The 23589-nt window shown below is 49.7% G+C and overlaps 1 protein-coding gene across 2 annotated transcripts in view; it reads left to right on the top strand.

Annotated features, from left to right (window-relative positions):
- Positions 1-23589, top strand: part of pxdc1b (PX domain containing 1b) — a 191338-nt gene that overhangs the window by 19040 nt on the left and 148709 nt on the right. For both annotated transcript variants that reach the window (XM_072509994.1, XM_072509995.1), the window contains exons 2-4: positions 9417-9508; positions 11697-11814; positions 16132-16243. In XM_072509994.1, coding sequence (XP_072366095.1) covers positions 9417-9508; positions 11697-11814; positions 16132-16243 — 322 coding nt within the window. The remainder of the gene's footprint in view (positions 1-9416; positions 9509-11696; positions 11815-16131; positions 16244-23589) is intronic.

The raw sequence follows: 23589 nt of genomic DNA, 5'->3' as shown, positions 1-23589 counted from the left end.
CACAGGGACAGGAAGTGTCCAGGCTGCCGAACACTAACCTAACCCCATCTCCCCTCAGTGGAAAGGGTGGGTTAAGGAACTGAATACACGAGGAAATAGTTTTATATATTGAGCAACAACGTAACTTTATGTGATTTTAACAAAAAAGACATTTAGAGATTCCTACTTGACCCGACTGTTGCAGATAGGGTTACGACATCCCCAGTTCAAACAGTCACTTTGCTATGTTCTTAATTAGAAAAGGTGTTTGTTGACCAGAGCCAGTATCCTTCTTACTCCACAATGTTTGTTACATTTTCCATGCTAGAATTTAAAATACCATGAGTGTAGGCAGCCCTATAATGTGCCAAATCCTCATGCATATCTCTGAGGGCTCTTGCATATAAACACATACTTTAAATTCCTTCTTCTGCAAAATATTTATTATTTTCTCTCTCCTGTGCAGTCCCCTCACCACGTGCCAGCACAGCCCAAAAGGAAATGTAGGCGGCGTCTCCTAGACTGGTTACAAAGTTGGGGAGGGAATGTGAGTTTGGAGCAATGCTTCCTTTCCCTTCTGCAGTGAAGCACCCAACTTCTAATTAGCAGCAGCACCTGATGAGCACAGTGCTTTACTGTGGGAGATACTGGACTCACTGGCATTAGGACACTGGGAGCGGGATTCTCCGAAATGGAGGCAGAGTGTTCGCGCCGACGTGAACGCCGTCGAGGTTCACGACGGCGCGAAACGGCCCCTATCCCGACCGATTCAGGGCCCGATAATGGGCTAGGAGCGTCGCCGCGTCATTTACGCGCGCCAGGCCTTGGAGCCGCGTCAAGGCGGCGCCGCATACATGACGCGGCCGGCGCCGCATATCTACCGTCACCCGGGTTGGCCGGTGCCAACCCGCGCATGCGTGGTTGCCGTCGTCTCCGAGTCCGCCCCGCAAGAAGATGTCAGACGGATCTTGCGGGGCTGCGGAAGAAGGGAGGTCCTCCTTCAGAGAGGACGGCCCGATGATCGGTGGGCACCGATCGCGGTCCACACCCCATTTGCAGGTGCAGGATCCCCCCCCCCCCCCCCCCCCCCCCGCAGGCCGCCCCCCCCCCAGCGTTCCCGCGCTGTTCCCGCTGGCAGCGACCAGGTGTGGACGGCGCCGGGGGGAACCCGCCATTTTGGGCTGGCCGCTCGGCCCATCCGGGCCTGAGAATAGCAGGGGTGCCGGAGAATCGCCATTTTGGGTGTCTCGGGCGATTCTCCGGCCTGCGGGAGCGGAGAATCCCGCCTGGCTGCCTAGGCTATTATATCATCACACTTCATTTCTCACTCACCAATTTTCTGCGTAGATGGGAGCAGCATCCGTTTACTCAGGGACACTAAGCGCGTGGTCTCAACGATGGCAGGTGACATTCATTGTGGAGAGATGCGAGTTCATCCGCCTGGGAGAAAAGCAAATAGGAATATCTTCTGAACGAAGAGAGACCGAGAGCTGTGAAGGAGCAAAAGGATTTGTGTACCCTCGTACATTCAATGTTAGTGCAAAAATAATCATTAGGTGGCTGGAATTCGAAAGCGAAGAAGTGATACTTGGGAATCTTGGTCGGGGCCCATTTGGAATACTGTGTTCAGGTTTGGCACCTAACTTTGGGAAAGATGTATTGGGCTGGATTATCCGCTGTCGGGACTCTCCGTTGGGCCGGCAGCGCACCAACGCGCGGGGATTTCCCGACGGCGTGAGGGTGCCCACAACGGAGAATCCCGCCGGCGGGGGACGAGACGCAACAGAAAACCGGTGCAACTGGACGGAGAATCCCACCCATTGGCTTTTTGGAAGAGGTGCTGTGCAGTTTGACCAGGGTATCATCGGGGCTTTATGGGTTAAATCATGAGGACAGGTTGCACAAATGTGAGTTGTATTCTGTTCTTTTTAGAAGGTTGAACATAAGAACTAGGAGCAGGGGTAGGCCATTCAGCCCACTCCGTCATTCAATACGATCTTGACTGGTCTCCTCTCGGCCTCAACTCCACTTTCCTGCCCGTTCTCCTTGACCCTTCACCCCATTACCAATTAAAAACCTGTCCATCTCCTCCTGAAATTTACTCAATAACCCAGCATCCACCGCACTCTGGGGTAGTAAATTCCCCAGATTCACGACCCCCCGAGTGAAGTAATTTCTCCTCATCTCATCTGTTTTGAAGAATCATCCAACTGAGGCATTTAAAATGATACGGCAATACGATAGAGCAGATGCAGAGAAACCGTTTCCTCAGACGGGGAAATCCAGTTCAAGGGGCACAATTTGAAAATTAGAGCTGGATCATGCAGGAGTGAAATAATTGAACATCTATTGCCCAACAATTGCTATTGGGCCTCTGTAACTGTCTCCTGCAATAGATTTGTTAAAATGGCTAGGTTCTGGAACGCGCTTCCTGAGAGTGTGGTGGAGGCAGGTTCAATCGAGGCCTTGAAGAGGGAATGAGGTTATCTGAAAAGGAAGAATGTGCAGGGTTAAGGCGAGCAGGCAGGGGGGACGGCACTAGGTGCATTGCTCATTCGGAGATCTGGCACCGACATTTTGGGGCAGCACGGTAGCACAAGTGGATAGCACTGTGGCTTCACAGTGACCAAAAAGGTCAGGAGGGGTTATTGGGTTACGGGGACAGGGTGGAAGTGAAGGCTTAAGTGGGTCGGTGCAGACTCGATGGGCCGAATGGCCTCCTTCTGCACTGTATGTTCTATGTTCTAACATTGCGAGCTGGATGGCCTCCTGTTGTGGGGTAACAATTCTATGACTCTGGGTAAAGGTTGTACTTCCTGGGTCAATTGACATTTTTAATACTGAGATTGATGAATATTTCCTAGCTACGGGTACCAAGGGATAAAGAAGGGAAACCCAGAAATACAGGTTTCCTGAACATCTTTTCATCTTTTTTCTCCAGGTTTCCTGCCTGATTGACTGCATGTCTATCAGGTGGGGCCGGCAGGAGAAGGATACAGTGGAACAAAAAATAGGGAGAGATTGCTAACAGGAATCTAGGGGGAAGAAGGGAGGTATTTACGGGGTGCGGGAGATGGTAGTTGAGGGGCGGGGGGCAGACAGATGGTGATTAAAGATCAGATTTATATGAGGGATGGCTTTGTCAGATAAGCATGTGGGGCCAGGAGGATACAGTCCTGTCCCTCTTGGCCCACAAGCAGTGCAATATATGTACTGACCTGATGGATGCAGCCCATTCTTGCCACCTTTCACCTGCCATGTTTCCCATGGTCTGGCAAACCAAGGTTAAAAATTGAACCATTCTTCCAATGGTGAATCCCAGCAGGTTTCAACAACTTACCAAATCCAGTGAATACCGCCTGCCCCGTCTGTTAAAACCAGAAGTGGAAGAATTGGAGGTGGGTTAGGTTCCTGTTTGAGATTAACATTTTTGTAACCTCCCAGCTGACCCAAACCTAGATATTTGGCATGGTGAAAGTGGGTGCGAAAGGGAAGGGGTTTAAAGTTACCTGTAATGTTTCAGGTTGATGACCTTCCATCAGAACCGGAAGCACAGCATTTTGTTTAGCAATTCTCGGTCCAGAGAAAAAGACTGGAGCAGGATGGGGTGGTGGCGGGGTGTTGGTGAGGACGGTTGGAGGGCAGGCGGGATTAAATGACAAAAGGGATGATGGCGTAAGACAAACGGGGGCGACAGTGAGACAGGGAAGGGTGGCTTCTGGAACACACCTGAGCTGGCTGTCAGGCTCTCTGGAGTTAAATATCTTTTTTTAAATTTAGACTATCCAATTCATTTTATCCAATTAAGGGGCAGTTTAGCGTGGCCAATCCACCTGCCCTGCACATCTTTGGGTTGCGGGGGCGAAACCCACGCAGACACGGGGAGAATGTGCAAACTCCACACGGAGAGTGACCCAGAGCCGAGATCGAACCTGGAACCTCGGCGCCGTGAGGCAACAGTGCTAACCACTGCGCCACCGTGCTGCCCTGGAGTTAAATATCTTGACAGCGTTCATTTCCAGGTCCATACGTAAGGAATGGACTGCTTGACAAGTCACCAGAAAACTGCCTGCCACCCATGGAACAATATTATCCATGTGCTTTAAACAGCAAAGTGGACTTGCCAACTGGGATTAACCATTTTCCTGGAGGTTTCACCACATGACTTGCCCCCACTTCTATCCTTTTGGCGCCCTGCGATACTCCACCAACTGGAAAGCAAAAATACTAATTACCCAGCTGGACGATGCTTGATGTCAGTCAAACCATCTTTTTCCCATTTTTAATATTTTGATATCTGGCAAATGATCACAAAAAAATGACAAAAGCAACAATCTTTTTTAATGTCCCGATGATTTGCACACAGCCGTGTACTGGAGATTGATCTTCAATTTCTGGAGACCCCCGGGCAATCTGGAGGGTCCTAGTGGAGCGGCGGGAGAACGAGAGGAGGAGAAGGACAAACCAGAAGCCCTAATTTCTTTGGGGACATCACTTAAACTGCGTGCTGAGCTTCAGAAATTGGTTATGATGTTAATCTGGCACTTAGCAACAAAATGATTGGTGGAGCAGTTCAGTAACTCCCTGAAGAATAAGGAGTGGTACCAAATGAAAAACGAAATGACCAGTAAATATTTACCAAAGAGTGAATTCATCATTGTATTGTTTAAAAAAAATTTAAGCCACCGTGCTGCCCCTCAACATTGTATTGTTGAAGTGAGACGCACTCAACATTCTGAGATGACTATTCGGCAAGTCCTACTTTGTAACAGCAGGATATTCACCGAATTAGAAGGAACAGTTACTTTGGACAATCGTCACCTAATTTCTAGGAGAAAATTAGGAGTAGCCAGTATGATGAGCAATAGGTTTGGAAACTCTCTGGAAGACCATACAGCACTTCATTAATAAACTTGGGAAGTGATTTTTTTAAAAATTCTTCCATGGCAAGGCCAACATTCATTTCCCATCCCTAACTGCCCTTGAGAAGGAGGTAGTGAGCTGTCTCCTTGAACCTCAGCAGTCCATCTGGTGCAGGTACCCCCACACAATGCTCTCGTGACAAGGGCTCCAGGCTTCTGACCCCGTGACAGTGAAGGAACGGTGCTATATTCCCAATTCGGCTTGAGGAGACCCTGCAGTTGGTGGTCTTCCCATGCATCAGGTGCTCTTGTCATTCTACATCAGTGGTGGGCAACCTGTTTCCCAGGGGCCACATGTGCCCATCTGGGTTCTGAGTGCGGCCCAGGAGACATTGTGTTGACCGTTGCCCACACGCAGGGTTGCCACATTCCGCTGATATCCATCCACATAGTTTTTTTTCCTACCGGTATGTCTGAAGGGATTCGCACGTTAAGCGAGGTGCGTGCTGATTGCTCACAGCGTTGACTGTGAGAGCCGTGCACTCTCTTTGCGTCCAAAGTGTAAATATTTATTTTGTTTTTACCAATTGAAATTGATAGTTCTATTAATTGGTACGGTTCCCGTACCAGCCTCCCCGAACAGGCGCTGGAATGTGGCGACTAGGGGCTTTTCACAGTAACTTCATTTGAAACCTACTTGTGACAATAAGCGATTTTCATTTCATTTCATATAAATTATTAAGCATTTTCTACAGCTCATTATGAAATATTCGGCATGCTTTGGATTATTTAATCTTATTTGTGGGGTCAAAGTTCCTGAACAAGCCCGATTTCAATCTTGTGCCCAATTTGAGATGAAGGAGCCACTCATGTGGCCACTCGCCAGCCTAGGTTGCCCACCATTGCTCTAAGTGGTGCCTCGCCAAAGAAACCTCAATACCCAGAAAGCCGGTAGAGTGCGGAACCTGCTACCGCATGGATTAACTGAGTTGAATGATGTAGATGCATTTAAGGAGAAGCTAGATGAGCACATGAGGGAGCGAGGAATGACAAATATTCTGGTCAAGTTAAATGAAGAGCAGGAGGAGGAGGAGGCTTTCGTGGAGGAGAAAGAGCAGAATGCTGCAGTTGGGTCTCTGTGCTGCAAAACTCGATATAATTCTATGCAGCACGGTAGCACAGTGGTTAGCACTGTTGCTTCACAGCGCCAAGGTCCCAGGTTTGATTCCCGCTTGGGTCACTGTCTGTGCGGAGTCTGCACGTTCTCCCTGTGTCTGCGTGGGTTTCCTCCGGGTGCTCCGGTTTCCGCCCACAAGTCCCGAAAGAAGTGTTGTTAGGTAATTTAGACATTCTGAATTCTCCCTCTGTGTACCCGAACAGGCGCCGGAATGTGGCGACTAGGGGCTTTTCACAGTAACTTCATTGCAGTGTAAATGTAAACCTATTTGTGACAATAATAAAGATTGTTATTATAGTGTAGGCAACCAATAAAGCTGCTGCCTGATTTTTAAATATTAGCTACAAGACAGAAGGCCACTTGATCTTGTTTGGTTCTTTCAAGTCAAGGTGGCTTAAGCTTTAAAAATATAGACAGTTTTACGTTGGCTGCAGAATCAAACAGTGCTCCGTTACTAAGACAGATATTTATTTGACGCTAAGCACTGTGCCTTAATCCTTTAGGGTCACTCCCTACTGAGCGGCCAGTCAGAAAGGGTTCCAGTCTGGAGCCTGACCTTAGCCTGTGGATGGCCAATCAATCTCTGTAGCACTATAAAAGTGGAACACTATGATGTAAGCTATCGGCAATGCAAAGTTCTGTTTTAGGGAATCCTCCTCGGGCAACATATTTCAACATATCGCTGATGTTGCGAGGGGCTCAAATCAGACCACTACGCCCGAATTGCCACCGCAGCCAATTCGAGAGCTCGCTGAGGGGGCAGTAAAGATCCTTTCAAAGCGCTGTCATTAATGCGATGGCTGCACTTGAAATATTTTGATTACATCACAGTAGCACTTTGGACTCGAGCTTCCACATCATCTGTGCTTGAGGGAGATCAACAGGTTTGTTTACGCAGTGGAATGTGCAGACATTCCTGCTGCTGTATTGCTCCTTCCAACAGTCAGCTGTGGGTTAGGTTCATGTTGAACAATGAGGCGATTGAAGCCAATGATTGGCCAAATGATCATAATGATGGCAAGACTGTTTTTATTAGTCACTTCTGAAGCATTTTCATCAGCTGTCCGTATGTGAAGAATCAACTGAGGAGTTAACCTGTGTATTGTGGCACCGCGGGCTGAACCTCCCCTCCCCCCGCCTCATTTGAAAGGGGGGGGGGGTCACAGGGGGCTTGTAAATTACAGTGGGTGGTCTTCCCGCCCACAACCTGTCCTGTTTCCTATATTATGTGGGTACGCAAGGCATTAATTAGGCAGCTGCCTGCCCTGATGTCTATTGAGGCCTTCGATGGCCACTTGGGCCTCATTCTGTCTCTGCTGCTGCCTTACATGCGACAGGGGAAGACGGAGGCAAAGTGGGTACCCTGGCAACTGTGCTTCCTCGGGGGCTATCTGTAGTGGCCACCGCGCCAGCATCATATTGCTATAGGGCAGCCAGATGGCGGGTGGATGGGCTGAGAACTGAAACCCAGCCCAATGAGCTCGACGGCCATTGTAAACTGCGTTCCTATCTCCTAACAAATATCAGCCCTGTATTTATGCTCTTTGAATCAGAGAATAGTTATCAGAACAGAGGGAGTCCATTCGGTCCCTCATGTCCATGTTGGCTCTCTGGAAGGCCAGCTTACCAAGTGACACCCGCCCACGTTTTTCCTGTAGCCCTGTAGATCATTTATTCAATTCCTTTTGAAGGTCGCTGTTGAACCTGCCTGCCCCACCCTCCCAGGCAAAGCATTCACCTTCCACTTTACTGACCGCTTTCTCAAGCTGTCCTGCAACCTTCAATGACGTGCACCTATACATCCAGGTCCATCTGCTCCTGCACCCCCTTTAGAATTGTCCCCTTTATTTTATATTGCCTCTCCTCATTCTTCCTACCAAAATAAATCGCTTCACACTTCCCTGCATCAAGTTACATCGGCCACGAAGGCAGCACGGTGGCGCAGTGGGTTAGCACTGCTGCCTCACGGCGCCGAGGTCCCAGGTTCGATCCCGGCTCTGGGTCACTGTCCGTGTGGAGTTTGCGCAATCTCCCCGTGTTTGCGTGGGTTCTGCCCCCACAACCCAAGGATGTGCAGGCTGGGTGGATTGGCCATGCTACATTGCCCCTTAATTGGAAAAAATGAATTGGGTACTCTAAATTTATTTCCAAAAAGTTACATCTGCCACCTGTCCACCCATTTCACCAGCCTGTCAGTGAACTCTTGAAGTTAATCCTCCTCGCAGTCACAATACTTCCACGTTTTGTGTCATCTGTAAATTTTGCCTTAGGCGCCCCATGTTTTGTTAGAACATAGAACATACAGTGCAGAAGGAGGCCATTCGGCCCATCGAGTATGCACCGACCCACTTAAGCCCTCACTTCCACCCAATCCCCTTAACCCCTCCTAACCCTTTTGGTCACTAAGGCCAATTTATCATGGCCAATCCACCTAACCGCACGTCGTTGAGACCCTGGCGCTGTGAAGCCACAGTGCTATCCACTTGTGTTACCGCGCTGGCTAGAACATAGAACATACAGCACAGAAGAAGTCCATTCGGCCCATTGAGTCTGCACTGACCCACTTAAGCCCTAACTTCCGCCCTATCCCCGTAACCCAATAACCCCTCCTAAACTTTTTGGTCACTAAGGGAAATTTATCATGGCCAATCCACCTAACCTGCACGTCTTTGGACTGACTGTGGGAGGAAACCGGAGCACCCGGAGGAAACCCACGCAGACACGGGGAGAACGTGCAAACTCCGCACAGCCAGTGACCCAACGGGGAATCGAACCGGGGACCCTGGCGCTGTGAAGCCACAGTGCTATCCACTTGTGTGACCGTGTTGCCAGCGATTGTATATATCATCGCTGATTCCCCCACTATCAACATCCTGGGGGTTACCACTGAACTGGACCAGACGGACAGCCACTGTGGCTACAAGAACAGGTCAGAGGCTGGGACTCCTGCAGTGAATAACTCATCTCCTGACTAAATGATGGGATAGATAGAAACAAAACCCGGTGAATTGGCAAAATGAGTCAAAGCTTCCAAATCAGAGCTCCATGCAACAGCAACATGCATCATGAAATCGCAGCAGGAATTCCTGTTGCTATTTCAGCCAAGAGATCAGGAAGTTGAGGAATAAAGTGACCAGGAAGGGAGATTATAAATGAATTTAAAAACCATCGATGTGCCTCTGGAGGGAGGGAAATCATCGGAGGGCATGATCAGAAAACGAGTCTGGGCGAATTGAGCTTTTCCTAATCTTAAAACCTTTACATTTGAGACTGAATTAGTTTACCCAAATTCATTTGTCTCTGCACTGTTGCCAATTGAACTCAGAAAATGAATGCAGATGCAGCATTTGTGGAATACCCCATTCTGTAATTCTTATCATCTCTTTCTTTCCTTCCAGGACTAGTTGCAGTGAAGGAAGCCCGTGACATTGAAGCAAGGCTGAATGAAATTGAGAAAGTTCTGAAGATTATAATCTCCCTGCCCTGCAAAGTATGTATCACTGCGCGCTCCTCACTATTACTAACTGCTCCTTGCCCTCAAGAGTACCAAAAGTATATTCATAGCTTTCAACCGTGTGAAATCTGGAAAGAATTAATTCGCCAAAGTCCATACATTTCAGTATTCTGCTACTGATTGCTGTAAACATAATAAGCGGACAAGAAATAAGAGCAGCAGTGGGTTATGTGATCTCCCTACTGCCTGCTCCAGCATACAATAGATTCAAGGCTGAACTTATACATCAATTCCACTTTTCTCTTTGTCACCATTTCCTTAGAGTCCCTTCATTTGCTAGTATGTATTGGCCTCCATGTTAACAAATTCAATGACGGAGCATCTATAACCCTCTTTATTGATTTACAGGATGTGGTATCGCTGGCTTGGCCAGCATTCATTGCCCATCCATAATTGCCCTTGAGAAGGTGGCGGTGAGCTCCCTTCTTGACCCGCTGCAGTTCATGTGGTGTAGGTACACCCACTGTGCTGTTAGGGATGGAGTTCCATGATGTAAGTCCAGCGACAGTGAAGGAACAGCGATATATTTCCAAGTCAGGATGGTGCGTGACTTGGAGGGGAACCTCCAGGTGGTGGGCTTTCCAGGTATCTGCCCTTGTCCTTCTAGATGGTAGTAGTCGTGTGTTTGGAGAGTGTGCCTAAGGAACCTTGGCAAGTTCCTGCAGTGCATTTTATAGTTGGTGCACATAGCTGCCACTGTTCTTCGTTGGTGGAGAGAGTGAATATTTGTGCAAGGGGTGCCAGTCAAGCGGGCTGCTTTGTCCTGGATGGTGTTGAGCTTCTTGAGTGTTGTTGGAGCTGCACGCATCCACGCAAGTGGGGAGCATTCGATCACATTCCTAACTTGTGCTTGTAGATGGTGGACAGGCTTTTGGGAGTCAGGAGATGAGTTACCCGCTGCAGGATTCCCAGCCTCTGACCTGTTCTTGTAGCCACTGTATTAATGTGGCTAGTCCAGTTCAGTTTCTGATCAATGGCAACACCCAGGATGTTGATAGTGGGGGATCAGCGATGGTAATGCCATTAAATAGCAAGGGGCGATGGTTAGATTCTCTCTGATTGGAAATAATCATTGTCTGGCACTTGTGTGGCACAAATGCTATTTGCCACTTGTAGCTCAGGCCTGGATATTGTCCAGGTCTTGCTGCATATGGACATGAACTGCTTCAGTGCCTAAGTCATCGCGAATGGTGCTGAACATTGTGCAGTCTTCCGTGAACATCCCCACTTCTGACCTTATGATGGAAGGAAAGTCATAGATGAAGCAGCTGCAGATGATTGGGCCTAGGACACGACCCTGAGGAACTCCTGCAGTGATGCCCTGGAGCTGAGAGAATTGACATTCAACCGGCACAACTATCAAGGTGGCCAATCCCTTCTCCTGAGACTGTTAAAAATCACTCATTCAAAGAACGCCCTCCCATATGGGTGTACCTACACCACATGGACTACAGCAGGCCAAGAAGACAGAACACCCCCATCTTCTCAAGGGCAATTAGGGGTGGGCAATGAACATTGGCCGAGCTGGCGACACCCGATCCCATAAATGAATAATTTTGTTAAAAAATTCACAGATGAACATTTCTGCCTGAACTAACAATGCTCGCTCAGCTGTACCCATCAGAGAAAAACTCTACATCCGTCAGCTTCTTGTTGTGTGTGCAATATTGCTGATACACCGTAGGCGTTATATATACCAATAAATAAATAATCTTTATTATTGTCACAAGTAGGCTTACATTAACACTGCAATGAAGTTACTGTGAAAATCCCCTAGTAACAACTGTAGCTCCCTGAGCTATTCCTAAAGTCACTGGGCAGGATTTTCCATGCCCCATCCCCACCTGGAAGCTGCCTGCCATTAGTCAGTAGTGGGATCTTCCAGTTCCGCCGCTGTCAACGGGTTTTCCTGTTGTTCACATCTTCTGCCGCCAAAGAATCCGCGGTGGGGGTGGGGGTGTGTGTGTGTGGGGTGGGGGTGGAGGTCGCATTCAGTGGGGCGGGACGGAAGTATCGGCCATTGTCTCAGTGCATCCAAAAGATGCCACATTAACGAGCGATGGGAAGAAAATTCAATGATTTGTACAAACCTCATACAGGTACTTGGCTTACGATAGTTGAGTTTATCAAACCTCACGCACTCATTCTCTGTCCCTGCGTTCAGTATTCCAGGTCAGAGGTTGTCCTCACCTTTTTCGAAAGATCATCAATAGACCAAGTATTAAAAAATGACACCATCCAAAAGGTCCAGATGAGTTTCCAAAGTCCCGTCAAAATATCAGGTGAGTGAGAGTTTTCGCAATGCTCCCTGCTTCACTGGCCTGCCCCAGGGTGGGCCAGGTACAATTTCCAAAAGGATTCGTGAATTGCTGGTTTGTAGCCGAATAGAAAAGACTGTCCGTTAATAGTGTTGTGAGTCTCTGCTTTCAAAAGTTGAGTGTGTGCTTTTGTGCAATCAAAGATTTAAAAATAAACTCTGCAAAACCATGCCTGGAATATTTTAGTTATTACAAAGCATTTCCAATGCAGGGGTTATTAAAACAACTTATTTTCCCATTACGCTCATGGTGGTATTAATTGTATCATAGACTGAATCAGTCAAAGCCCACCTGCTGTCCTGTGTTCCTGCCAGGAACATACTAGTTAACAAGATTCATTCTGTGCTGAGTGAACTGCCAGATGTACCGCTCGACTTACATCAGTGAGGAAGATGCATTCAAAACACCAACCTCGAATGTCGTTGAGGTTAAAGTACTTATTTGGGGGGGGGGGGTTTCAGTAGTTTTTAACCACCAGAGGCAGTGTTTCATAGAATCCCCACAGTTCAGAAGGAGGCCATTTGGCCCATTGAGTTTGCAACGACCCTCCGAAAGACCCCATGACCCCACCTAACCCTTGGACACTTAGGGGCAATTTAGCATGGCCAGTCCCCCTAACCTGTACATTTTTGGACTGTGGGAGGAAACCGGAGCACCCGGAGGAAATCCAAGCAGACACGGGGAGAACGTGCAGACTCTACACAGAAAGTCACTCGAGGTCGATTCGAACCCGGGTCCCTGGCGCTGTGAGGCAGCAGTGCTAACCGCTGGCCTGTTCCAGTCTGGCCTGGCCTGGCCGTGCCTCCCTTGTATTTCATTGGAGCAGAGAGCCATGTCACAGACCGGGATCTGTCACCCTGCCCAGCTCGACCTTGAGAATTGCTGTCCGATCGCTTGATGTTTGCGTCTGATTGTTGATCGCTGACGAAAGTAAGCAGCAGTCTGCATTCAACAAGACTAATCAAAGGGCAGCACGGTGGCGCAGTGGTTAGCACTGCAGCCTCACGGCGCCGAGATCCCAGGTTCGATCCCGGCTCTGGGTCACTGTCTGTGTGGAGTTTGCACATTCTCCCCCGTGTCTGCGTGGGTTTCGCCCCCACAATCTAAAAAGATGTGCGGGCTGGGTGGAAAGGCCATGCCCCTTAATTGGAAAAAACGAATTGGATACTCTAAATTTATTGAAATTATTGTTATTAGTTTGACAATTTCAGACTCCTATCTGGTTTAGTTGGGCCTCTGCTTTCAGGAGGGTTTATTGTGGGCCCGTTACCGCCACCTTGTGGTTGAACATGCAGCAGTGAGAGTGATTCAGAATCCGGAGGGTATTATCGGCAGTGGATATTTGCAAATACAAATTAGTGAAATCGGGACTAAACTATTCACCTCAATCTGCCAACATCAATGGCCCAAAAGTTCTCCTTCGTTGCTCCGCCATTGATGACACACATAACGGGCAGCACGGCAGCATTGTGGATAGCACAATTGCTTCACAGCTCCAGGGTCCCAGGTTTGATTCCCGGCTTGGGTACTGTCTGTGCGGAGTCTGCACATCCTCCCCGTGTGTGCGTGGGTTTCCTCCGGGTGCTCTGGTTTCCTCCCACAGTCCAAAGATGTGCAGGTTAGGTGGATTGGCCGTGATAAATTGCCCTTAGTGTCCAAAATTGCCCTTCGTGTTGGATGGATTACTGGGTTGTGGGGATCGGGTGGAGGTGTTGACCTTGGGTAGGGTGCTCTTTCCAAGAGCCGGTGCAGTCTCGATGGACCGAATGGCCTCCTGCTGCACTGTAAATTCTATGTTAAAAAAAATTCTATGTTAATCTATAAAAAGAACGAAGGCGTCACGTTGGCATTTTTGATTTTGTTAATGGGCGATTAGGCAGAAGGATAGACTCGGCCCCGCAGAATTTAAGCTTCTTGAACATAAACCAAAGCAAGACGTGGCAAATGATCAAAGCGAATTACTGCGGATGCTGGAATCTGAAACCAAAGAGAAAATGCTGGAAAATCTCAGCAGGTCTGGCAGCGTCTGTAGGGAGAGAAAAGAGCGAACGTTTCGAGTCCAGATGACCCCTTGTCAAATCAAGGAAACTTAACTAACTAAACCAAAATATCATTACCGAGGGCGATGATGTGCCCCAGCGCCCGTGGCACCCACCGGTCACGGAATACCTTTCCGTGGTCGGAATTCTCTGTCCATTCGCTGGCGGAGGGATTCTCTGATCCTGTCGGCAACACGCCACCCCCTGCGGGTGTCCCGGGGCGTGGGGTGGCTTCAGTGGGAGTTCCCATTGACAGTGGCGGGAGCAGAAAATCCCGCTGTGTGCAAACAGGCGGCGCCTCCCGCTGCTGAGCCACACACGGCTGGGAGGCCGGAGAATCCTGCCCTATAGGTGCCCAAGATACTTAGCCAATCTATACCCTCCACCTGTTTATCCTTAAAGTTAACAATACAATTGACATAACTGTGATATCTCGCACGGAACGTATGGGGCGAGAATGCTTGGCTTTCCGGAGCTCCTTGCGGAGTACGAGCTCCCTCGCTCGGGATGTATAAAAGGTCGGCCACTAAGGTACCAACCTCAGCAGGAAATCGGCAGGGGTCTGCCAGGCAGTGTACAAATAGCTTGTGTTAATAAAAACTTTGTTTCTTATCTTACTCTGTATGGACGTGCTTATTAAAATAACATTGTCACTACTTTATAGAGCGATACCTGCTTTTCGTTACGAAGGCCTGGATTTTAATTCCACCTGTCTGGCGTGAATATTGTTCAAAGGACAGCGAGGTTGGGTGTTCACGGTGCTTTCCTGCTGCCCTCCTCTCCCCCCCACTCCCTCCCTTCCCACTAAAATCTCCTGTCATTTTTACACCATGTTGGTGGGAGCATATTTTCTGCCTTCAAAGGGCCTTTCCTCAAACCTTCCCCAATTTAAGGTAATCAGTGTCAGAAGGGTTTTACTACTTGGAAGAGGTTTGATGCGCCTCAGGTGGAACAGTTGTAGACCGCACCACCTCGCACAGCCGGGTGAAGTGCCCCTGCAGTAGCTGGTCGCCTGTGTAATTCAGAGTGACCAGCCTGGTTAGAAGATGGAGATTCTGTTGAAGCGCTATTCAACTGACCGAGTGATTCCTGGTTTGTTGGGTGGGTGTACACAGTACCCATTGTGGGGATAAACCATGAAGGCAGGGAAGGTACCAGGACAATCTCTCGTCTGTGCTGAATTAAGCTGATGACAACCTGCAGGAGTGTGTGTGATTTTACACATCTGGCTGAATGGGAAATACCAGCCCTTGATCGCCATCCAGTGGTTGCTGCTGAATGGTGCATGTGTGCAGGGTTGTGTCAAGGTCATGGTTGACCCAAGTGCTTCCACCTGCTGGCTAGGTTTGCACACGAGGTAAAGAAAGACAGGCTTGTATTTATATAGCACCTCACACAACCTTCTGATGTTCCAAAGACTGTTGCAACCAATGAAATAATCACTGATGTAATATAGAACAATGATTTACGCACAGCCATAAAGCCCATTAAAGATTAATGTTTTCAGTGATGTTGGCAAAAGGATAAATATTGGCTAGGGCACAGGGTGTAACCCCCGAGTCTTCTTTGAAATAGTGGCGTGGGATTTTTTTTAAATTTAGAGTATCCAATTATTTTTTTTCCCAATTAAGTGGCAATTTAGCGTGGCCAATCCACCTACCCTGCACATCTTGGGGTTGTGGGGGCGAGACTCATGCAGACACACGGACAGGGGGCCGGGATCGAACCCGGGACCCGTGCCGCCAGGCCGTGGGATCTTTAATATTCACCTGCGAGGTGACAGCCGACGATGTGTGCCAGTCCCGCCATTGACGGGCGACGATGCTCACCCCTGGCAGGGCTGGTAACTCCTGGCCAGTATCTCTGACCATGCAGCGCTCCCTCAGCACCACACAGGAGCATCGGCCTCGGTTATGGACTCGAGTCCCTGGAGTGGGACTTGAACCTGCGACCTTCTGACCCAGTGGCGGGACCGCCACCCACTGAGTCAAAGCAGACCCCCGAGGAATGGCAGCCAGGGAACGTCAACACCTTAGAAGGGGGAGGTGAGAGTAAATTCAGGAAGAGGGAGGACATTATGAGGTAACCACTACTCTTTCCAAAGAGTCTCCTGTGCCTTAGCTAAGTACCCATACCCTACATCTTTAGAACTCACCATGAAAATTCACCTTGCCACGGTTGAAGCCAGTTATACACTTCCCAATTACCTGAAACAAACTAGCAATGTTTTTTCACCCCATAGAAATTATGCGTTCGAATGGATTTTGCTTAGCGAACACGGAAACAATAGTCTTTGACCACAATATTCCCAATGGAAAAGACCAGCATTTAGCAGCAGATTCCACGGAAAATCTGTGAGTATATCTTTACGTGACTTTAGTATACATGTGCTTTTATAATGTGGAATTATCATGGATAATTGAAGTTGGTTTATTATGGGATGCCACATAGCAAGCTCGAGAATTCAAGTCTGTAATCGAGTCGAGCCGTCCAGACCAAATCGAAAATAATTTATGGACCTCTGCAGAACCCACAAGATCAGATTATAGCTCTCAACTCGCCACCAGACATTTATTATTCTACACATAGTTATGCTCTGTTAGTTCCCTAAAATAAAGGGGATCTCCTTGCCAGTGGGAAACGGGCTGAGCAAAATCATTTAACGGAGGGAGTGGGAGAACAGGTTATGATGATAGAAACCTTGTCCTGAATGGAGGTGGCAGAGGCTGTAGTTTGGTGAGCGCGTTGCCTGTTAACCGAGCAGTCAGGTTTCTGTGTAAAACCGTTCAAGGATACAATAGAAACTATGGTAAACTTTAATTTTCAACTGAAGTAGAGCATCGGGAGGTTACAGCAGGTTAGAAGACTATTTCTTCCTGTATGAATAAGCTGTGTAATAGCTTCGCCCAAAGGGGAAAAATATAGATGACAACAACGTTTACAGGACCTCCTTTCTGAAGGCAACATGCCCGACAGACACCAACCTCCGACCCCCCGCTGGGTCGGAGAATCGCCAGGCAGCGGCGTGAATCCCGCCCCGCCGCTCTGACACCAGCTGCCGAATTCTCCGGCGCCGGCTTTTTGGCGGGAGCGGGGATCACATCGCGCCAGTCGGGGGCCATTGGCAGTGGCCCCCTTGGCGATTCTCTGGGCCCCGATGGGCCGAGTGGCCGCCCATTTTCGGCCAGTCCCGCCGGCGTGAAATACACAAGGTCCTTACCGGCAGGACCTGGCTCTGAGGGCGGCCTGTGGTGTCCTCGGGGGCGGGGGGGGGGGGCACAGTGGCCTGGCCCGCGATCGGGGCCCACCGATCTGGCAACTTGCGGGCGGCCCAACGCCGGAGTGGTTCACGCCGCTCTTTGGCGCCGGTACGCCCCGCCAGCCGGTTGAGGGTGAATCCCGGCCCCTGTCTTGCTTATTCGTAACAACACCAGAGGTAATTCCAACCTCCACAGCTTTCCCTCCTGAAGGTGCTGAGTTGGGTGGATGACTGTTTCATCCCTCCGAGGACCCTCTGGCATCTCGCCCAAGTGGCCATTTGCCACCTAGACGGTGATTGGCAGGTGCAGGCTATTTAACTATGGAAGTCATCGCAGCTGAATTCCATCCTAGCCCGAGACTCGGCGACTCCAAAGGTGCGCTTTGAACCAGAGGTCACTGAGAATTGATCAGGGGCAGGGAAGCGTGGCTGGATTTTCCTGTCCATAGGCCAGGGTTACGGATTTCTTAAGTTGTCTTGACTCAAGCAGCTGGTAGTTGGGACATGCCTTTTGAGGTTGATGGAGCTCTGGATGAGCAACGGGATGTATTTGATACGATTGCCGATGATTTTGACTGTTTGTCCTGCATCCCATATGTCCCTTATTTCTAGGGCAGTCGCTGGGAGATCGAAGCTGACAGTCATCTTTTGCTTTATCTCTTTTTGGTGAGCACGCACACTGAGGCTGCTGGCCACCAGGGGGAGGTAAAGTCACCAGTCCTCCCCCGCCCAAAACCACCTCTGCTCTTATAGTCACTAGCTGCCTCCCCTCACCCCGGCTCTCCAGTCCCACATTCAAAGTGTCCCTTGTTTTGTTTCTTAAGAGTTGGGCACCAGTTGGGTGGAGCTGCGAGAGGGAAAGAACAAAGGCTGACTCTTGTTTGCAACCCAGAGGAGCCCCGACTAGAGAGCAAGAGAGTGTGTGTGTGGCCGTACCAACCCCTGAAAGAACTGAGCTCAGTTACGCAGCCACTGACTTCGACACAGTTGCCAACACACAGTGGGTATGAGTTAATGTGGAGATGTTAGCTTCATAACCCTCCAAAATATCTGCGCTCCTCCAATTCTGGCACTCTTATGCATCTCCGATTTTACTCGCTCCACCATTGGTGCCTTCATCCTGTTGGCCTGATCCTCGGTTCCGGAATTCTCTCCCGACCCCTCTCCGCCTCACATTCTCCTTTGTGAGGCCTACCTATTTGCTCAAGCATTTGGTCACCTGGGCTAACGCTTCCCGACTGGGCTCGGTGTCGTACTTCATTTTGTGGCGCTCCAGCGAAGCTTCTTGGGACATTTTATCGCGTTAAAGCTGCCCATGTAAGTTGTTGTCGTTGGTGGGCCGGAAGTGCCAACAGCGACAAATCCCACTCGCCTCCTTCAAGAGAAAGCGGGGGAGGGGGCAGGGCGGGCGCTAAGAGCAGAATATCGACTGGAGAAATACGATAGACGGCGCAGGTGGCGCCGATTCGCCGCACCTCAGGGAATCGCACGCCGGCGTCGGGGCGGTGTGGCGATTCTCCGGCCTGGCGTGGGGCTGGGAGAATCGCGCCCATGGTTTTTCTCACCACCGTGTGGCAGACTGACTGCTGGTTTACATCCCGCAGCTGTTGAAAGGCCCCAGGCCGCCTCCCATAGTATCTCACTGGCAACCTCGGGGAGTGTGGGTGCGTAACGTAACATCCCCCCCCCCCCCCCCCCCCGGGTAACACTGAGCCGCCTTTCAGCATTGAATTGTATTGTGGACCGGGTGGATTGAGGCTCAAACTCTTGCCCCACCACACCCCCACCTCATTTTTGCATGGGCATCCGCATGCTGCCCCTCGGAGGCACAATTGTAAAAACACCACATGGGTTTCCACTTGCACCCTTGTCGAGGGCCCAGCTCTACCTCCGACTCAATCAATGCTTCCACTCTCACCGATTTCCTTTTTTTGCTTTTCCAGCACCCAGTACTGGATGAGCGAAATTCCCCTCCGATTAAATCTCGGGAGGTCTGACACCATTGTCTGCTGAAGCAGACGATCTGGTCATTATCACATTGCTGTGTGTGGGAGCTTGCTGTGCACAAAATGGCTGCCGTGTTTCCTGCACAATGAGTGACTATGCTTCAAACATTTTTCATTGGCTGTAAAGTGCTTTGGGATGTCCTGAGGCTGTGAATGGTGCTATCAAAATGCAATATTCTTTGAAGTTACATAGTTCTAGAAGAGAGCAGTAACACTGCTTGATTTAGACTGGGGCACAAAGTGGTAAGGATGCAGGTTTGTGCCTCTGTTTCCTGAGATTGCGCGCAAAGAAAATTTGGGGAGGCGCAGAATGGAAGTCAGACCTTGACAAGAAGGCAGAGACGGTTTGGTACCTGACGGCACATCAGTTAGGAAACATCATGGCCTGAGTCCTGGGACCAGCTTGCCTGCAGTCCTCGTGCTGAAGAACTGCGCGTGGACGAATCAACAATTGTTCAGACCCTGTACGAGCGCTGAGGACGATGTGCTGGTCGAGCTTTCTGCTCCATTCCACTTCTCCAAGACAGCATTGTGAGTGAGGTGCCGGCTCCCAGATCACAGAATGATTGCAGCACCCAAGGAGGCCATTCTGTCCATTGTGTCAGTGCCAGCTCTCCAAATGAGTGATTAACCCAGTGCCATTCCTCCACCGGCTGCCCGTAAACTTGCACATTCTTCCTTTCCAGGTAAAAATCCAATTCCGTCTAGAAAGCCCCGATGGACCTGGCCTCCGCCACACTCCCAGGCAGAGCATTCCAGATCCTAACCACTCTCTGACTGAAAAATGTCTCCATTTGCTTCTTCGGTGCCCTCTCGTTTGAATCCTTCCACCAACAGGATCAGTCTCTCCCTATCGGCTCTGTCCAGACCCCTCGTGATGCTGGATACCTCGACCCAAATCTCCTCTCAACCTTCTCTTCTCCAAGGAGCACAGTCCGAACAGCCTCAATCTACCAACATAGCTGAAGTTTCTCATTCCAGGACCCACATCTGCTGAATCTTTCCTGCACCCTCTCTAATGCCTTCCCATCCTTCCCAAAGGGCAATTCCCAGAACTGGATGCAATACTCCAACTGCGGCCAAACAAGTGGTTTATAAAAGTTTAACACAACTTCTTTGCTCTTGTACGCTATGCCCCTCTCAATAAAGGCCAAGCTGCTGCATGCTTTATTAACCTGTCTCTGTTAATCGCTCATCTGAAACTGTTCTATTCTCAGTTATTCTTCAACCTGATTCATTCCATTGGTTTTTAATAGAAAAGGGAAGTTGTTTAACAGCAAATGCGCCTCTCTCTGCTGAAGTGTGAAATGGCCAGTAATTAATGCAGCCCATCATTGACTGGCATTTCAAAACCTCCCCTTTCTCCAGTCAACCCGCTCACACTTCACAGCTGAGCTGAGTGTGGCAGGGGGAGAGGGTGGCGTTAGTGCTAAATTCAGTGCGCCAGTGATTCAGCGGCCCAGGCTAATGCTCAGGGGACATGCGTTCAAATGGTTGAATTTCAATTCAATCCCTAAAAATCTGGAGTTCTGAAGCTAGTCTCAGTGACCTTGAAAAGATCATCAATTGTTGCAAAGACCCATGTGGTTCGCTGCATTGAGGTCAATCTGCCACCCTTACCCAGTCAGGCTCACTTGCAATGTGGTTGACTCACTTCCTCCCTCTGAAATGGCCCAGACAGCTACTCAGTCGCAGGATGCTAGCATGCCGGTACAGCAAGCAATAAGGAAGGCGAATGGAATTTTGGCCTTTATAGCTAAAGGAATCGAGTATGGAAGTAGGGAAGTGTTGCTGCAACTGTACAAGGCATTGGTGAGACCGCACATGAGAGCAGCTTCGGTCGCCTTATTTGAAGCGGGATGTAGTTGCATTAGAGGCAGTTCAGAGGAGGTTCACTAGATTGATTCCTGAGATGAGGGCCGGAATTCTCAGACCCCCACCCCGCTGGGGGAGATGAGAATCCCGCCCCACCGCCAGCTGCCCTATTCGCCGGCGCCATTTTTTGGGCGGCGGCGGGTTTCCCGCCACGCCGGTCTGGGCCCCGATGGGCCGAGCAGCCGTCCAGTTTTGGCCAGTCCCACCATCGTGAATTACTCACCTCACTTAAGGCGGGGCCTGGCAGGTGAGTATGCGGGGCCGGTCCTCGGGGGTCGCGGGGCCGGTCCTCGGGGGTCGCGGGGCCGGTCCTCGGGGGTCGCGGGGCCGGTCTGCGCATGCGTGAGATAACGCCGGCCGTTCCGCACTTGTGTGAACTCGCGCCGGCCCTTCGGCGCACCTGGAGCGCCGCCAACCCCTCCGGCGTCCACCTAGCCCCCGGAAATTGGCAGAATTCCTCTCTTTCAGGGGCTGTTGGCACCGGAGTCGTTGCTGCCGGTTTCCCTGCTGGCGTGGGGACTTAGTCCCCAGAAGGGAGAATCCTGCCCGAGGGGTTTGTCTTATGAGGAGAGATTGAGCAGTTTAGGCCTAGACTCTCTCGAGTTTAGAAGAATGAGGGGAGATCTTTATTGAGGTATATGAGATGATAAAAGGTATGGATAAAGTATTCGTGGAGCGGATGCTTCCTCTTGTGAGGCCATTTGGAACGAGAGAGGTCATAGTGTTAGGATAAGGGGCGGCAGATTGAAAACAGAGATTAGGAGAAATTACTTCCCTCAGAGGGTCGGGAATCTGTGGAATTCACTACCCCAGAGTACGGTGGATGCTGGGACATTGAGTAAATTTCAGGAGGAGGTAGACAGATTTTTAATTGGTAATGGGTTGAAGGGTTATGGAGAACGAGCAGGACAGTGGAGTTGAGGCCGAGAGGAGGTCATCCATGATCGTATTAAATGACAGAGCAGGATCGAGGGGCAGAACGGCCTACTCCTGCTCCTAGTTCTTATGTTCAGTTGAAGGGCAATTAGGGATGAGCTACTAATGCTGGCCATGCCATCGATGGTCACATCCCAGAAAGAATACATTTTAATAATCCAATACTTCTGGAATATAACATTAAGTAACTAAGTTAACTGACAAACCCTGGAATTCCTTGAGGGTTTCCCATAGAAACTGCTTCAGTTCTGGTAGGCAGTTAAAAGTCACCATTCTACTTTGCAATGCAAACTTTGAAATACAATTGATTATAGTCCCATTTAATTTCGTTTTTTAAATAAATTAAGAGTACCGAATTACTTTTTTTTCCAATTCGGGGGCGATTTAGCGTGGCAACTCCCCCTACCCTGCACATCTTTAGGTTGTGGGGGTGAGACCCACGCAGACACAGGGAGAATGTGCAAACTCCACACGGACAGTGACCCAGAGCCGGGATCAAACCCTCCGTGCCGTGAGGCCTTCAATCCTTTGCGAGAACGGCAGGCTTGCCTCTAGCATTCACCCACCCCTTGCAATGAAAGTCCTGACTTTGCAGGCACTTCCTCCCGAGGCAGGCGGAATCGGGAAATTTCCCGATTCTGCTCCTCGCCTCTCGGATGAAAATCCACCCCGTTAACTCTGTCCCTGTCCACAGATTTGTGTTTCTGTTAGGAGTGGGGTTCGAAACGTGAACTTAGTGACTCAGAAGCCCGAGACTAGCCACTCAGCTGAAGGCTCGTTGATATATAGATTAGTTCATAGAATCCCTACAGTGCAGAAGTAGGCCATTCGGCCCATTGAGTCTGCACCCACCCTTTGAAAGACCACCTTATCTAGGCCCGATCACCCACCGTATTCCTGCAACCCCAACCGAAGGAGCAATTGATCACGGCCAATCCGCCGAACCTGTGCATCTTTGGATTGTGGGAGGACACCAGAGCACCCGGGGGGAAACCCACACAGACAGGGGGAGAACATGCAGACTCCGCACAGACAGTGACCCGAGGCCGGAATCGAACCCAGGTCCCTGGCGCTGTGAGGTAGCAGTGCTAACTACTGTGCTACCTTGCCCTTCTTTCAGGACCTTAGCACTTTGAAGCTAATTAATCATTTTTAAAGTGTAGTCATTGTTATATTGTAGGAAATGAGGCCGCTAACCTGGGGTGGCACGTTTTTATTTCCCAGAACAAGCAGGTTGGCTAGTGCAGGGATTGAATCCATGACTCTGGCATTATTAGCATCACACTCTAACCAACTCAGCTAACCAGTCACTGCTGTTGCTTTATTTATTTTTTCCTGTGACACATTGGCTTTTATTGAACGTTTCCCATGCTCTTCAAATAATTTCCCAGGCAGGAGGAGACCATCACATTTCTGCTGGAACCCTCTCACTGAATCCTCCTTGGGCCCAGTGCGCCCGCTTCTTCGCCTTTTTAGCAGAGGTGTTGAAACCAGGCCGTTCCATGACCACGTAGAAATCCGGACATTAATTTCCAATGCTAGGATCATACTTGATGCCCCGATCAATGTGTTCCCGGATCCCAAAGCCGTAATTCCCAGTGTTACACAAGTTGCTCTTCCCCAT

The sequence above is a fragment of the Scyliorhinus torazame genome, chromosome 6 (assembly GCF_047496885.1).
Source record: "Scyliorhinus torazame isolate Kashiwa2021f chromosome 6, sScyTor2.1, whole genome shotgun sequence".
Taxonomy (NCBI): Eukaryota; Metazoa; Chordata; class Chondrichthyes; order Carcharhiniformes; family Scyliorhinidae; genus Scyliorhinus; species Scyliorhinus torazame.
Note: the sequence above shows the minus strand (reverse complement) of the source record. Positions and strands in the feature narration are given on the sequence as shown.